Source organism: Psittacula echo (genome assembly GCF_963264785.1).
Source record: "Psittacula echo genome assembly, chromosome: 8".
In the NCBI taxonomy this organism is placed as follows: Eukaryota; Metazoa; Chordata; class Aves; order Psittaciformes; family Psittacidae; genus Psittacula; species Psittacula echo.
The window spans coordinates 6399666-6413837 of record NC_137744.1 but is presented as its reverse complement, the minus strand read 5'-3'; the positions used below and the strand labels follow the sequence as shown (position 1 = coordinate 6413837).

General features: G+C 39.7%; 1 protein-coding gene across 1 annotated transcript in view; it reads right to left on the bottom strand.

The window, feature by feature from the left end:
• LOC308224578 (connector enhancer of kinase suppressor of ras 2-like) overlaps positions 1-14172 on the bottom strand; it is a gene marked incomplete at both ends in the record, with an annotated part of 189371 nt that overhangs the window by 122746 nt on the left and 52453 nt on the right. Inside the window, one exon of the mRNA XM_080624676.1 lies at positions 3265-3428. Coding sequence (XP_080480802.1) covers positions 3265-3428 — 164 coding nt within the window. The remainder of the gene's footprint in view (positions 1-3264; positions 3429-14172) is intronic.

The following is a 14172-nucleotide window of genomic DNA, read 5'->3' as shown; positions in this document are numbered from 1 at the left end:
GAGACCAACTAATAGGTGCTTTAGGACAGGGAAGAGAAACACAGGAGGTGCCTCCTTTATTTTTCATTTTGTCTTGCTCTTAGAACTCTCATTATGGGGCAGCATTTAATTATATATATGCTGTATAATGACTTGTATCACTAAGATAGAAGCAGAGGCATTGCTCTTTGATGTGGAACCCCATCAAACACCTACCCCTAAAAGCCAGTGGGTATGCTCACTGGCTGGCCAGCCACTGGGATGGCCAGCCCTGTAGGGAGCACATATGGAAAATATGGCATCACAACATGCATGTTCAGTGCCTTCCAAGAGCTTGAGATGAGACAGCCAAATTTCTCTTGGTTTCCTGACGCTGTTCTGCAGCTAAACTCATGACCAACATGCAGCTCAATTCCTGATGCACCACTGAGCCTAAGCTTACCTGAAAGATTTCTACAGTACATTGGAGACGCCTCTGTTTAATGTGTTACACAACCTTAGCAAAGATGGAGTGGAACATCCTGCTAGTACTGCCTGGAAGAAATAGGTCATGTAACTCGGACACTGCCAATTGCCAAACAGAAATCAATAAAGAAATCTATGTACGGAAAAGAAAAATCAATAGTCACTGACATGGCCCAGTGAGTGGGTGACATGCAGAGCACAAAGTAGTGCTGACGTGTATTGATGTAAAGAGGAGTGCAGACAGGAAGGAAACACAGTGTGCACAGCATCATGGATGCCCTGCCAGCATGGGGTGGGAGCACATGCCATGCTGAGTGGGGCAAACAGAGGGATGCAGGGAGAGAACAAGCTATGGCTCCTGCTGTTACCAGCCCTCCACACATGGAATTTTAGACTGAATTGATGTTACCCCTCATGTTTTTTCATAATAACATATGAAAAAAAAATTAAAGTGTATTTATATACAAATCTACAAATACACTTCACACTCTCTGCCCCACAGATGCAAACACACACACATTAACGCACTGCCATCTTACCGACTGTGGCTGTATTCTAGCTGCTCGCAAACTGTGTTAAGTTTGCTCATAATGTAACTCAGAAACTCAGGGGTAAAATGATGCATTCCTAAAGACATTCCAATTCAAATAATTTCTTACGTTAGTTCCTGTTAAATGCCATAAGCATACCCCTAAACCCTCCCCTCCTTTCCTTAATTACTTTTAAAACTGAAATCTTTCTTGTGTTTTCTTTTTAGACTAGTTAGTCTAAAAAGCCACTGCAGTGATGAACAATTTTCACTGATCACTCAACCAGACGTCATATTTTACTGCAATAATCTATTAATATTTCAAGATTTAGCACAGAATAAGAATACAACTGTAATTTTCAGATGTGTATGTCAGTTGTTAACAAAGGCAGCATCAGATCTCCTACCATTCAATTATCGTCATTATTTAAAACAATTAAGATAAATTCTTAATGATGCTTTTTGGCTACATAGATTAAAACCTTTACAAATTATTACGTATTAAAAATATGCATTCCTCATCTTGTGAAACTTTTACTTGTGATCCTGGCTCAGTAGGAAGCTGCAAGAATTGAAGAATGTGATGTGCACAGAAGGAAGGCAGAAATGTCAGAAGCAGGAGAATACCCCCAAGCGCAGAGCCGCAGGCAGCAGACTCACTCAGCAGAAAGGCACATGGAATGGGCAGGAAGATAAGAATTCAGAAGCAGAAAAAAACCCCAAAACAGGCATTTTAGAGACTGAGTGAGAAAGGAATGGTAAGGACTTAAAGGCATGAGGCTAAATAAATGATACCAGGAGCTGGAAAATCCCCATCATGCTTTAAAAGAAGAAATAAGGTCATGAGACAGCACAGTAGGAGAAGAGCTGCATCACCGACCAGCAGCAGGGCCGGTGTTTAAGAGGTACAGTTTCTTTGTTTAAAGAAGGAACAATAATAAAAAGAAAAACCAGCAAGGGTCCTCCTTAATGGGCAGACTTCACTGAAGGGCATCCTTTTTCCAGAGGAAACTTCTTGGGTCTGCTATGTCTCCCTGGTGTCAGGGCACAGCGCTGCATTGTTCTTTAGATAACACAACATAACACCGTGGAGTAGTTACGATTCCTTTCATGTGGAAAACAGCGTGTCAGGGGGGAAGCTCTGGAGCTCGATTTTAAATGTTTCCAAAACACAGAAGTCTGTTGGGTTACGCAGTATGCCCCAGTTCACAGGTACAGCTGCATCAGGGCCAAAGGCACGTCTCTGGTTTGACATATACATTACTTAGTTTTAAGAGAGGATCTCAAGCTACATCCATTATATTCTGTAATTAGAGGTACTTGCAAGAAGCATATGCATAATAAAAGGTACTTCATAATGCTTTCTGCTCAGCTCAAGTGCATTCTTCCCCACTTGTTTTCTATTTTACTATTAAGTGCCAGTTTCCCTGTTGGAGACAATTTATTGGACCAAAATTTCACAGGATAACCTAGTTTGTGCAAAACCAGAACTGATCAAGAATTAAACCACTGGGGAGGTTATATGTAATTTACCTATATGTAGTTTTATTATTTTATTTTTTTTGTATTTCCAATATCCTTTCACTGTTCACCTACACAAAAGAAAGTTTTCCTTTAGAATTAAGTTAATACATTGCATTCTATTAGCTGGTAGGGATTACATATCAGAGGAAAACAGGAACTTTCTAACATCAAACACTTTGGGAAGAAGCTGGGTGAATTAATGACCTGTTATATATAAGCCCTGGTGTTCTTCCAAATGCTTCTATTTTGCTAAACACCCTCCTGCCCAAACTTCAAACTGACACATGTATCTATACTTTATCTAAAGTCAATTTTACCATTCCAATCACGTCTCAAAGCTTGTTTTAAACAATCTTCCAGTCTAATTAGCATTGCCTTCTGGCTCCTTAGTACCATCCTTTTGAATATTGGCATGGTTAAACCCACTCAGACCACTCAGGTCTACTTGGTTTAGTTCAGTGTTGCAAATGTCAGTGAAACAGGAGGGCATATGGCATATAATTACAGAACCATATGGATGCCAGTAGTGATAGTCAACAGTATTTGAACTCAAGACCAAGCAAGTTAGGGGAAGAACAACAAAACACCATCAAAATCATAAAATGGATGTATATAATTTCTTTACAGTTCAAAGAAGCCTCTACATGTCCAAGCAAAGCTACTGTGTCCAGACAAACGCACAGGTGGGGAGTGCAGTCTTTATGATTTTTACTGTGGTTTGCAAATTCATAAACCCAGATTATTAAGTGATACAAGAAATCACTCACCAATGCACAGAGCAGATCAACTGCTTCGAGAATCAGCTCTTGGTGGCCAATCCGAGTGACTCCCAGTTCCTCAAGCTCCTGATGAGTGATATGCAGCAGCTGCTCACCATTGATCTTTTCTCTTTCAAAGTTTTTAATGTATTGTTGGAGGCAGTCATCGAGACCTGTTTGAAAAAGCCAACAGCGCATATTCAGAGAACAGGGATAATAATAATTCTGCAACTCACAGTTTTCAAGTTGCTTGGAAATGCAAATATAATTCCTTATTTGAATTTGTTATGGAAAAATGTGTAAAATATAATGTAACTTTCATAGTTCTGTGCATACTGCTAAAAAGTTTCTATTACTGACATTATTTTCAACACTCTTCATAGAATCATAGAATAGTTAGGGTTGGAAAGGACCTTAAGATCATCCAGTTCCAACCCCCCTGCCATGGGCAGGGACACCCCACACTAAACCAGGTTACCCAAGGCTCTGTCCAACCTGGCCTTGAACACTGCCAGGGATGGAGCATTCACAACCTCCCTGGGCAACCCATTCCAGTGCCTCACCACCCTCACAGTAAAGAATTTCTTCCTTAGATCCAATCTAAACTTCCCCTGTTTAAGTGTGAACCAGTTACCCCTTGTCTTGTCACTACAGTCCATGATGAAGAGTCCCTCTCCAGTACCCCTGTAGCCCCCTTCAGATACTGGAAGGCTGCTCTGAGGTCTCCACGCAGCCTTCTCTTCTCCAGGCTGAACAGCCCCAACTTTCTCAGCCTGTCTTCATACAGGAGGTGCTCCAGTTCCCTGATCATCCTCGTGGCCCTCCTCATTTTAATGCTAATTTTTATCCTCCATGGTACTCACTAGGGAGACACAGGAAAAGCAAGGAAGCACAGAGAGTGCCATTACAATAAAACCTTTTTCTTCCGATGTCATGAGGACCTGAGTGTAAATTTGGGTTATGGAACAATATGATTAGGAGCACTTTCTTCCTGGTATTCCTCTTGTAGGACTCTTCAAAATCATACAGTGTAGCCACTGTGCCATATCACTCATTAGGAGAGTGGTTTTGAGGCTCAGTAACCATGTACACTAACTGCTACAGCCAGTGCCAATATATTTATTTATTTATGTCAAACTCTCAACTTTCTGAAACTCAGTAACATACAAATCATTTTGTTATAAACCCTGTGATAATTCAATTTTACTCATGAACAAAGAACTATTCCATTTAGCCCTGAAAATTGATAAGGCAAGAAACGTTGTGTTAAATACAGAGAACATCATCATTATGGTTAAATTAAGGGGAAAATGTTTGTGCAAACACTAAGAAAAGCCAATGGATATAAAGAAAAGAAAAGCAAGAGGCATATGAACAATATTGTTCGTTTGTCTGTTTAAAAGTTCTCACAGACACAATAAAAACAGAAATAAAGCAAAGTTAATTGTGTCTTAATTTCCTGGATTATTATTACGGAAACTGGTAATTCTATCATTCACTTTACTATCTTTGAAAGAGAAACCTGTAGGCATTTTAATGTTTTTTAAATCACAGAGGTCCTTTTAAGTAACCAGATGACACAATATGGCAATGATGAACAGAAATACATTGCAGGAATCCTGGGGAACAGAAAGCAAGCCAGAAAATGTGGAATTTAAAACTATCTTGTAGACAAGAATACTTGTTACTGTCTATGTTTTTCTATTCTCAGGTTTATTAAACAGAGTATCTGAGAAAGAGAGATCTGACACCTTATATTTGTCATGCTGAATATTACCACTTTAAGTCTCAGTTAAGCCAACATAGTTCAGTTGAGATACAAGGATTGTGATGACACAAGAATCGAATAAACCAAAATAATGTATTTGTCTTCTGTTCCAGAAATACAAGGGGATATACTGCAGTTTCCTTCAATGAAATTACCTCTCAAAATTATTTGGTTATTTATTCCGTAAACAGATAGTCCTAAGTTATGTTACAGTGCTCTTTTATCATTTACCATGTAGCAATCACAACCTTATAGCCACTTAGACATACAGCCCATCCAAAACTAGGTCAGTGATGTAAAATGTCGCATTTTATGTTGCTATCCATAATTATGAGGTAGTTTGGTTTAATTTTGCTTCTTGGTTTTGTTTTGCAGGGATATTTTGTTCATTTTTAACTCAAATCAGCAGTCTCTTTGTAACCAATACCTAAGCCTTTTCTCCGTTCTGGAATGGTTTGCAAACAGGACACTATTTCTCTGCATCTGTTCATGGTTTTAAATGATTCGATGGACGATTTCATGTAAGCGTATTTCAGTTTGGATTGGTTAAAAACTGACCACTGCGAATTTAACATTTGAAATTCACAGCCATTACACATTCCTGTTCCCTGCTTGCTCAAGAACAATTCCAGAGCAAATTCCAAGACCCCTATGTTTCAGGTTTGCTTTTAGTGACTATTTGCCTGAAATTCATCGTAAAAAGTCACTGAAACTGATACCAGATATTAAATTATTTTGAACAAAAGTGAAGAAAATTAATGAAAACCCTTAGCATCAGTGGCCACAAATAAGCATTTGTAGTATTCAGAAAGGTTTAGAAAATACCAAATTAACATCACATCCTTTAAAAACTGTGTAACCAGATGTATTAAATGTCCCTTTGTGCCAGAAAGAATGTACGACAAGAGCAAAATATGAAATTTACATTATTCATACTGCTCTGTAATAGCTCCCCAGGGCATCTTTAGAAGGCATTTACTTAATAGTGCAAACAGTACGGCAGTTGACAACAGAATACAGAAATATATCATTAAAGGACCAGGCTGTCTCATAGCATGACAGCATTTGATAAATACACATGCAGAGAAAGAAGTATTTGTCCATTGCTCGTTGCTTTTCTGTCTATATAGGAGGTAGGAATTGCATTCCATTGTTCCTTCTCTTGCAATGTAAAAACGTTTTTTGATAACTGTGAGGTGTTACAAAGCAGGAATTTAGCTAAGAATAATTTCATTCTTTGTTATTGTGGCTATAATTGTTTTTAGCATGAAAATATCAAAGATGCAAGCAGAAGGAGTATGGAATAAGATCATTTTGACTCACCAAAGCCAAGTGGAATATTTATTTCCTCAAGCCACTCAAATTGCTCTTCATGCAATTTTCTCAATATGTTTCTGTTTACAGGTAAGACCTACATTAGTTAAGACTCTTCACAACAAACAACTAACGAGCATTAACTCTGCTTTATATATAGGTAAATAAAATTAAACCACTAGTGCCAAGTTACACAGTATTGATGTCAGGCAAGAAACACAGAGGCTTGCAGTTCTGATCCTGCACATTCCTACTTTTTCGGGGTACAGTTTGTAACTAACCAATATACCTGTCATACTGTAGTAAATTAATTCAAGGAAAAAGGTTTAAACATGTGTGCTTTATTTTAAAGCTGAGACTTAATATGAGACATGATGAGAGATCTCCTATATTGTCTCTTGTGCGTCTCTTGGCCCAGGCAGCCAAGAAGGCCAACAGCACCCTGGCCTGTGTCAAAATAGCATAGCCAGCAGGGACAGGACAGTGACCATCTGCACCTAGAATACTGTGTTCAGGCTCAGGGGGAACTTAGTGCTCTCTACAGCTACCTGAAAGGAGGCTGCAGTGACATGGGGTAACAAGCGATAGGACAAGAGGTAGTGGCCTCAAGCTGCTCTAGGGCAGGTTTAGATTGGATATTAGGAACAGTTTCTTCACAGGAAGGCGGTCAAGCGTTGGAACAGGCTGCCCAGGGCAGTGGTGGAGTCACCATCTCTGGAAGCATTCATAAACCATGTGGATGAGGTCCCCAGTGACACAGTTTAGTGGTCTTGGCAGTGCTAGGGAACGGTTGGACTTGATGATTTTAAGGGTCTTTTCCAACCTAGTTGATTCTGTGATTCTTCCCATTTTTAAGTAAAAAGCTAGACTAGGAAAACTTTATCCCTATGTTCAAAGAGCAGAGGAAAACCAAGTACCTGTGATATACTGACTGCAAACTATGCTTTTGCAAATAAGGCACATAGTAAATTGCCTAAATCGAAGAGACATGAAAAAGAGAAGGCAGAAAAATCAGGTAGGGAGAAAGGGCAGGAAAAGACAAGCCAGTTAGCTCTAACATGTTTATTTTTAGGACTGCATAATTAAGAAAATAGAATCATTAAAACAACAAAGCAAACCAACATGTTATAAAAATCCTCTCTGTAGAGCTAGCTAAAATTAGACATAAGTATTAACACGGAGCCAACATTACAAAAGAGATGCTACGTATTGTGGGCAATAAGACCCACTGAAATTAAAACGAATCTTTTCATTGATGACAAACATCATCATGTTTGTTTTACATTAAAAGCACAAACATAGTTGCCATGTTATGTTAAGGTCTGTCCCTTTCTCTCTAGCACTAGACAGAGATACTGATATAAAATTACTGTAGGAATAAATGAAGGAAAACCATAAGTTGTTGCCTGCTATTCAGGAAGTCAAATTATGCAGACAGGGCAGCTCTCACAGGGGGATATGTGGTGACAATAACTTTATCAGGTGTGATCCATCACAAAAGAAAAGTAATTTCTAAGTTTAAAAAGTCTAATTTCCAATTTTTCATAAATCTCTCCATACACTACATTTATTTGCTTCTTTTTTCATATATTTTAGTAGAACTCTGTTTACCTATGCTGGTAGGTATCCATCCTAAAAAGTCCTCACCAAGTCATGGTTTTGTTCATACCACATCATTATTCCCAGAGGAAAATCTACAGCAGCTGGCTAGAAGAGCAGAACACTGGCTGTGAAATGGAGGGGTTACGTGGAGGGCAGACAGGAAAGGTCTGTGCCAGTTCAGCTTGTCACAAACACGACTGCTCTCATGAGAGGATTCTTCTGACAGAAGAGGGTATGCAAAGTGATACGCTCCGTTCTAAAAATGCAGCGTTGCTCATTCTGCTTTTAGGTACAAGATGAAAGAGAAAGAAAACAGCTCAGTGGAAAAGCATTTACCACTGCTGATTTCCACAAGGAAGTGTTAAGAGTCCATTTATAGCCAGTTGGCAAAGAAGTCAAACCCGCTTTGACTGAGGCTCTGAGAAAGTGCTTTACACCTTTCCTAATTAAAATAACTTTTAAAATAAAAAGCACATAGAATACTAAAATCACAATTGCATAAAGGCTTATACGCAGCAGCAAATTTGAGGTACATATGCAAGTGTTGGTGGGATGTGGATCTAAGGTACAAAACCTGAAAGCCAAGGGAATGATCTCAGCTTGTTCAGAATAATTACAATTTGGTCTGACAAGAGCAGATTAATATTCCTATTAATGTATCTCATTTGACTAATAAAAGCTATACAACAATCGTATCTGCTTTTGCAGATGGGCGACTTGTGAAAAATCAATAAATCAAAGTGAAAAAGGGACAAAATCAATTTTCAAATGTCATCCTGCTGGATGTTGGAGCAAATCCACCGGAGCTGCAGTGTCCTTCAGGGAAGATAAATGCAAACAGTGACTGCGCTTGTTCATGAGGGCAGGAATCTTGTATAATATGACCACAGTGCACAACAGGAGTGTGCCTGCACCAGCACGTGCGTCTCAGGAGTGTGAGACACCAGGGTCACCTAATAATTCAAAAGAAAACTGGTTGTACTGAAACTGCCTCAGGTGACAAGGATGAAAAAAAGGATAGAAACACTGCAAAGAAGGGGAGAGAAAGGGTAAAAGACAACCAGAAACTGTGTGCGTTTTGAGAGTAGGAATAGAGAAGACTGCTGAAGTAGGTTTGGAACCATAAGAAATATTGATTCCTGCTGGGTTTTGGAAGTGACCTCGTACATGACCTTCGAGATAAGCAGGACTGCACTCGAGACAACTCACCTGATTCCATCAGAGGCTTCTCTTCTCAAGCAAAGTTTTTGCTAGTCCAGAAAATGAGCTATTCACCATAAGACAAAAAGAAATCTCTAAGTTCTGTGCTAGAAATTACCTAATTAATTGGGAAAGGCAGCACAACCTTCAGCTTACATATGCAGATCTGCTTGAATATATCCAATGTTTAACAGCATCTACAGGCTCAACCCAGGCAGTCGTTGTCACAGAAAGTGAAAAAGTTGGGGTGTGTATTTTTTTTCAAAACAAGTGGTATTTTCTATATAAAGCAATATTTAGCAGCTAGTTAGAAAGATCTGGAAGAAACTGACTGGTTTGTTAACAGCTAGAAGTAGGTGGAGAACATGTGCCTTTTCCTAAATGTAGTCACACACACCTGCCAGTTCATGGGGGTTCTTTAACACAAACCCCTTTGTTTTACTGTGTTGGACTTCGGCACGGTGGATCTTTTCCCATTCTTATATAACTTGTAACAATGAAAATCATCAGGTGGGTATTTTTTGTCAAGGACATTAACAGCTTTTGAAGAATTATTCAGTCCAAATAAAGAAAAGGCATAATCCTCAGGACCGTGCTCATGTTAAGCTGACTCTGATATCAGTTATTGGTTCTTCAAAGCCTTTTCAGGAGGAAACAAACACAAAAGCAAAACCAAAACACTGTTAGGAGTGCCTGGAGAAAAGGATCTTCATACTCACACAACCCTGTGTTTGAAAACACTCTGGACCACCAAGCTAAGAGCTTTACAGACCTAAACTTCCCTAAAGTTTGCAGTCTGTTTAGAAACTAGACTATCATGCAATATTTGCATCTTCAAGCTACCCTACTTGTTACAAACCTGATCTGTAGCAATAAGGTAGCTAGATTACAAAATTTCACACAAAAAGTACATTTAAAACTGCAAGTTAGAGCAGGAATGCTCAAACACCCCGAAAAGAAAGAATTAAGATTATTTTGAAAAAATAATCCCTGAATTCTGGCATTATCTGACCTTTAAATGCTTGACTGTGCAAGTATTATGGGCTTAAATGTTGCTTCCCAGATGAGTTTCCTCTGCGTCACTATAATATTCACACAGATACAGATGGATGTTTTAGATGCAAATACAAGCAGACTTTTGCTGCTTGCATTTACAGACCCATCATCTGCATGAACAGGAACTGGTGCAGAATGAACACTTTGAATGAATGCTTCTCAAAGACCAACTGACACCCAAAAAGGCTGGCTTCCAAGTGGGTTGAACTTCACCAGACAAACTGCTCCACTTGCCTCACACCGCTGGCTGAGGTCCACAATCTAACTTCTCTTGCTCCTGTTCTACTCTTCAGAGAGGGCCGGCTTCCTCATCGGCCCCATCAGAGCAGACACACTCAAGAGCCAGCATCCAGCCTCTCCCATCCTCATCCTGCTGCTACATCACACACACCAGCCTATGTCACTGGCTCAGTAGCCCTGGTTACAAGTATCATCTCACCCTCCTAATTCTCATCACATTCCATTTCCCCCCCAGCAAAATTCCAAATATATTTTCAAGTCCATTTACTGCCAGCTTCCATGCCCAGTTGTCACATACTTTCCTCTTTCCACACTGTCCCTATTCTTGTATTTTCTCCAGGTGAGGCAGGCAGCTTTGCCTCCTCTGTACCAGAGGGGAAGCAGTGCTATGAGAGCACAAGGTGGGAGCTTCCAACCTCAGTTCCTCTTCCATCCCCAGAACAGGTCAGAGTTTCACTTGCAATGACAGATCTCCTCAGCCACAAGCACCTTTGTTAAAAGGGATGCAATCCTCAAGAAAAATCGATTGCAAGTTCCTGAGCATATGAATTACACACACACACACTGAATAAAGGCAAACATCACAGCCTCTTCACTGAGAGTGTATGTCTGACACACAAACCAGCCTGCCAATTCTATCTAATAAACAAAACCAATGGGTATACTACATCATCATGTGCATGGCCAAGGCTTTCCCATTATCTCAGTGTCTATGATTACAAACTCTTTTGGCAGCAATTTTCCAAGATAACCATATCATCAAGATCAAAAATATTAATAATTTCAGCACAATTTAAGAGTTCAGAGCATCTGAGAAGGTTTTGTAAGGGGATGTGTCAAGCAATATTAATAACAAGTTATCAAACTGCTGCATCTATACAATTTGATGTAATAATATGCCATCTCCCTTGAAGTGACATTAAGTGACTCAATATAGTTCTGCCTTCATTACCTGTGTCTGAGTAATAGAAAATGAAGCCATTTAACTTCTTCCACAAAAACTGGCACATGTTGTTGAGCTGTGGCATTATCACAGAGGCAATAAACAACCAGAACTAGGCCTGACCTTAAAGATGCTTCTGGAAGAAAAGTGTCACACTCAGAGAATGTATCACATTTTCAGACGCAAATGCCTGTCTTTGCTGTCACATTTCACAACAACCTTAACCTCGAGGTATGCCACTGATGCAGTTATTAATGAATTTCCCCCAGAAGTGTCTTTATTAGATTGCTGTGTTAATAAAAATTTAAGTCTTTCCAGAGCCTCAGTAACTTTCTCCTTGATAAAGATAGATTTCTGAAGCAGCGGGGCTGAAGTGACCTGAGAGTGCTAGCAAGCCTCAAAAAGCCAGCACATTCATACCTCCATTTGTCTGATTAGATGCTTCCACTTTCTAGTGTGACTGAGCTGAGAATACTTGGACCCCAAATCTGCCTCATTACCTTTATTTCAGTAGGGTAATGCTTTGGCCAAATGCAAGACAAGTCCTTCTATTTCCTGTACTAGACTCATGTAACACGCTGCTTTTCTTTTTCCAGTCAGACTTTGATGAGAATCTCTGCTGGCAGAAGCACTGGCTCCAAGTTAGAGTGGTACCTTTGTACATCCTTGTGCCTCGTACAGCTCCGTGCATGGCTGTGTAGCGAATCGGGTCAGAATTCTCTCCTTGTTAACTTCACTCCTTTTTGTTACCAGCTATTTTTAACTGGCACAGATGCAGTGGAATACACCAGTGGATGAAGGAGCAGATGCTTAAGCTGGCACAACTGCCAACGAACATTCTTTTCAAACTACACCACGAGAAAGCCATATTTGATAATTCTTAACTTAGTTTTCTCTCCTGTTTGCTGAGATGGCAAACGTCTGATCACCATCCCAGCCGTTGCTCTGGCCATCCTGAAACACACCTAAATTTTAAAAAGCTTTTAGGATTAGCTGGAAAGACAATATAAAATAAATTCACAAGGTGAAAAATAGATTCATATTTCAAAGAATCTTGATTTATACTCAAGCCAAAATGCAGAACCAGCGTAATTAAATTCTCCAATCTCTACCCGCTCACAAAAGAGCGAAGATTTCCGTGTCAGAACAGTTCTGGTGATGATTGAACATCTCCAGGATCAGTACTAACAGTTAGAAGAAACAACATCTACCCTGCCTACCCTATGGATAGCGTTGCTTACAAGTGGAGAACTGACGTGATCAAGTTTAGTATTCCTCCTTTTTGCAATAACTGCCAAAGGTTGTCTTCTCATCTCCCGGGACTGGAGGGTAGTGGTGTCTTACAGTTCTCTATTAACCTGCTGCCAAAGGTGATGGGGGCAAGAAAACCAACAAACCAAAACCAAAAGACAAATCAAACAAAAAACAACCAACAAAAAGGAACCATCCTTAGACGGAAAGAAAACCATTAGAAAATCAAGTTTCCTTCAGTAGAGCCTAAGCACGTTGTCTCTATTTCAGAAAGGTCAGCAACTGTAACAAAGAAGGAACTGCATTAACCATGTTCTCATTTACAACGACTAATCTTAAAAGCAAAAGTACCAGAACAAATAGATATGACTGAAAGCTCCTTTCTGCAGCTTGCGAGGATTTATTCTCCTTGCACTCCCCACAGGCAAGTCTCTGTCACAGACTGACCTTCAAAAAACTAGTTTGGTATCACACAAAACCATGCCAAGCAAGTTTTTGTACAATACAGAGATATTCCCCACTTTTCCCTTGTTCCCTGTGAAGAAAAAAGATACTGAAGAGATACATAACAAGTCTGTCTGAGCTGATCAACAGAGACAGACAGTAACTTGTTGGGCAAAATGTATGCAATTGTCAGGCAGACATTTAAATTTAGGTGAAATTAGTTCTGCCCTAGAAGTATCCGATGAGCCCTTGCTATAGGGCTCTACAACAAACGCAGTTCATATTCAAAGACATCCAGCATAATGCCACAGATGCTTCAGAACACACTTCCCAGCCAAAACACGCATAAAGAAATGGAAATTTTCTGAGGCATACGTTTGGCTGTGACAAAGTTTACAAAGTAAACCTGTAACAGGACAGGCAGAACCTCTGACTGCATTCTCTGTCAGAAGTGCCAACACCTGCAAAGCTGAGTGGTGATATACTGTTGACATAGAAGAGTCAAACAAGAAGTGCTACAGATGTTTCAGTTCCAAAATACATTCGTTCTTGTTTCAACTTCATTGCCCTATTTTACTAAAAATCCCAGGTATCAGAAGAACAGACAAATCCAGCGCAGGTGTTTATAGTGAAAAGCCTCAACAAATAGTATTTCTGCTCAACACAATTTCTTCAACAATTATGAGTCTACAACCTAATTCACAACTAATAAACAGCTGCAAGATCCAAATCCTAGAAGCAGAAGGTGGCCTTGGCAATTCCTAACACAGCTCTTTACATAGTTGCCAACAAAATCACTGGGAAGCTGCTTTCAGATTTCTGTAATAGATAAAGGAAAGGCTGGGATTTGTTGTTTTTCAGGGATCTTCAGCGGCTTTGGTGATGGCATCTGTTGGATGAGAACTTGGGAAGAGGCTACAGATCAGTTGATCTGGGTTTCCATGCATGCCTCTCTCTCATTCCTTTTACTTCAAGGAAACACTGAGGGAGTCATGCACAACACTGCGGCTCTTGTTTATGTTGTCCTGTTGACTCTATAAATCTGGATGATATTAAATTAGGTTCTTTACTTAAGTAGTTGGGAAGGATTAGCTCTACT